This window comes from Austrofundulus limnaeus, unplaced genomic scaffold, assembly GCF_001266775.1.
Source record: "Austrofundulus limnaeus strain Quisiro unplaced genomic scaffold, Austrofundulus_limnaeus-1.0 Scaffold2358, whole genome shotgun sequence".
In the NCBI taxonomy this organism is placed as follows: Eukaryota; Metazoa; Chordata; class Actinopteri; order Cyprinodontiformes; family Rivulidae; genus Austrofundulus; species Austrofundulus limnaeus.
The window spans coordinates 11,035-13,539 of NW_013954760.1; the positions used below are offsets into that span (position 1 = coordinate 11,035).

The window sequence follows — 2,505 nt, forward strand, 5'->3', positions numbered from 1 at the left end:
CCAGCCGTTCATTTTTATGTTGTAGTTCAGCCTCTGACCACTAGTTGGCAGCAGTGAGCCAGACATTTGGCTCCTCTACCTCTTGAGCGCCAGAGTAACGGTAGCATTAGCATTGTAAGTAAACATTAGCTTCACGCTCCGATAGCTGAATCTGAGCAGAAAAGACCGACACCCTCTGCCTTCTAAGCTGAGGTAAGTTTACAAACAGTTACTTATTTGTCTGTATTTTAAGACAAATTAAGTGTCTCGTGCGCTCTTTTTTCCAACGTTACGGTAGGCAGGCAGGCATATAGCACATGCGTCTAGTGTCTCGAACTCGGCACCCCCCCCGTGACATAAAACTGTCTGTTGCTCTCACTGGGCCTCATGCAAGAACATGTTCATATTCTTGTCCTAAATTTCTCTTATTTTTGTTCGTACAAAGGGTTCGTACGAACATGTCACGTCAGATTCAACAACCTCTTCTATCTTCAGGAAAAGTGTGTAAATGAGCTGCGTAAATTCACCTGTTCGTATCCAGCTGCTCGTGCATGCTGAGAGGTTATTTACACATTTACCCCCAAAACACCATATAAGGACACGTTTCCTGCCTCACATACCAGGTAGTGTCCATATGTGACATCGCAAAGTAAAAAGGAAGAACTTTACGAGTTCGGAGATTGAAGTCCTGCTCTCAGAGACCCAGAAAAGAAAATCTGTCATTTTTAGCAGGTCAGCTGTGGAATTAAAGGAGCTGCTTAAAGGAATGAAATGTGCTGTTAATGTTGTGTCTCCTGTGGGTCGTATACAGTCACAGAAATAAAAATCTAAATCATATTCATCTCTAGTCCTGCTCCGGTTTTTCTTTGATCAAATATTTTTAGTTTAAGTGTAAACAACTGTGTTACATAGTTTTCATTTATTCAGAAGAAGAGCCATTGCGCACCGCTGAAAAAAAAAACCTGCAATACTGTTTATCGCAAAATATCGGGATATATCGTATCGTGAACCTTCTGTCATGAAATGTATAGTATCGCCAAATTCTTGCCAATACACAGCCTTACTGAACACACTGTTATCACCTGAACACACAGTTTTCACAGATAGATTTAAAGAGATAATTAAATCACTGCAGGTTGTGTTGAATTTAACTGACCTATAAAGATAATTTCATCACAATAAAAACAAACCACAGTTACACAATAAAATGTAAACAGTTCAGAGAATCAGAGAGCATTTAAAATACTAAAATCTGTTAACATATTTGTGAATATGGAAAATAAATTGATATATGTTTAAACAATAAGACAAAAATTAAGAATAAATAAAAATATTTGTTGTTTTTATTCTCAACTGTGGTTTGGTACCTGGTAGGCCCTGATGAGCGACTGGACAGCCAGGTGGTCCTCCACCAGCTTCTCCACGTTGGGTTGGGCTCCGACAAGCGAGGACAGCCGAGGAAGGCCGAGGCCTGCCGCCGCCGACAGATCCAGAGGAGACTGGTAGGCGGAGCCAGGAGGAGCGCCGGCATTGGCGTTTCGGAAAAACACGTCCCAGGACTGCAGGAGAAAGAAAGTGTTAAAAACATGTTTCTAGTTTTTGTTTATTTTAATTCTAGAGTAACAAATGATACAAACCAAGTCCAGATTATTTGTTTTATTAGTTCATTTAGTTGCACTAATTTAAACCAGTTGTTACCAAATTCAAGATGGCCGCCATAGCTAACACAAAAACAGCTATAACTTACAGATCTTGAGCTAAAACTTGGTATGTAGTAGATGAGTCATCCTCAACACAAACTCTGAGCACTGACATATCTTGCAATTTTACGGCCCTTACACACATTGGTGTTTTTTCAACTAAATTAATAATAAAAGTCATATTTGATCAATTTATTTAAATACAGTATGCACATGAACACATGCACATGATTTTTTTATTTCCACCTTCTACATAAATGTTCGCAAAATGTTCATGAGTTGGCAGAAGTTGTCTAAACATTATAGTGTGGCAGGGTTTGACCAAAACATCAACAGCTGTGTCATCTCACAACAGAATAATCTTTTAATTTGTTAAATTAGCAGAGTCGGGGTTTGAGTTGTTTGTTTACATTCAAACACGTCTCAGATGCTGAGGCAGTTACCGTGTTTCCATTAAGGCTTTTTGATGCGCATTTAGAAGTGTTTCATTAAAAATGCGAGAAAAAAAAGTCGGATGGAAACAGCAAAATTTAAAATAAAAAAAATCCTCAATTCGCTAAAAAGTTTTTACGCTCGCTTGAGGTGGTTTTTGGATGATTCGCAAAGTAGTTAATGTGCAAAACTGGAGATGGAAATTTGCCGAATAAATTGTGACGTAGCGCATATTTACCTCACGTGACGTTCAGCTGTTTCCGCTTTCCTGCCTCATCCCAGATGTTATCATAAATGCGCGAAAACATTGTGTTTATTTCCCTACGTCTCCTGGCAGCGTTAAACATAGCCTGTACTAGCTGAATAGATAGAATAATTACAACTTGCCCAATAG

General features: G+C 39.0%; 1 protein-coding gene across 5 annotated transcripts in view; it reads right to left on the bottom strand.

Annotated features, from left to right (window-relative positions):
* LOC106510856 (2-oxoglutarate dehydrogenase, mitochondrial) overlaps positions 1-2,505 on the bottom strand; it is a gene marked incomplete at its 3' end in the record, with an annotated part of 19,253 nt that overhangs the window by 10,550 nt on the left and 6,198 nt on the right. For all 5 annotated transcript variants that reach the window (XM_013999587.1, XM_013999585.1, XM_013999586.1 and 2 more), the window contains 1 exon segment: positions 1,347-1,538. In XM_013999587.1, coding sequence (XP_013855041.1) covers positions 1,347-1,538 — 192 coding nt within the window.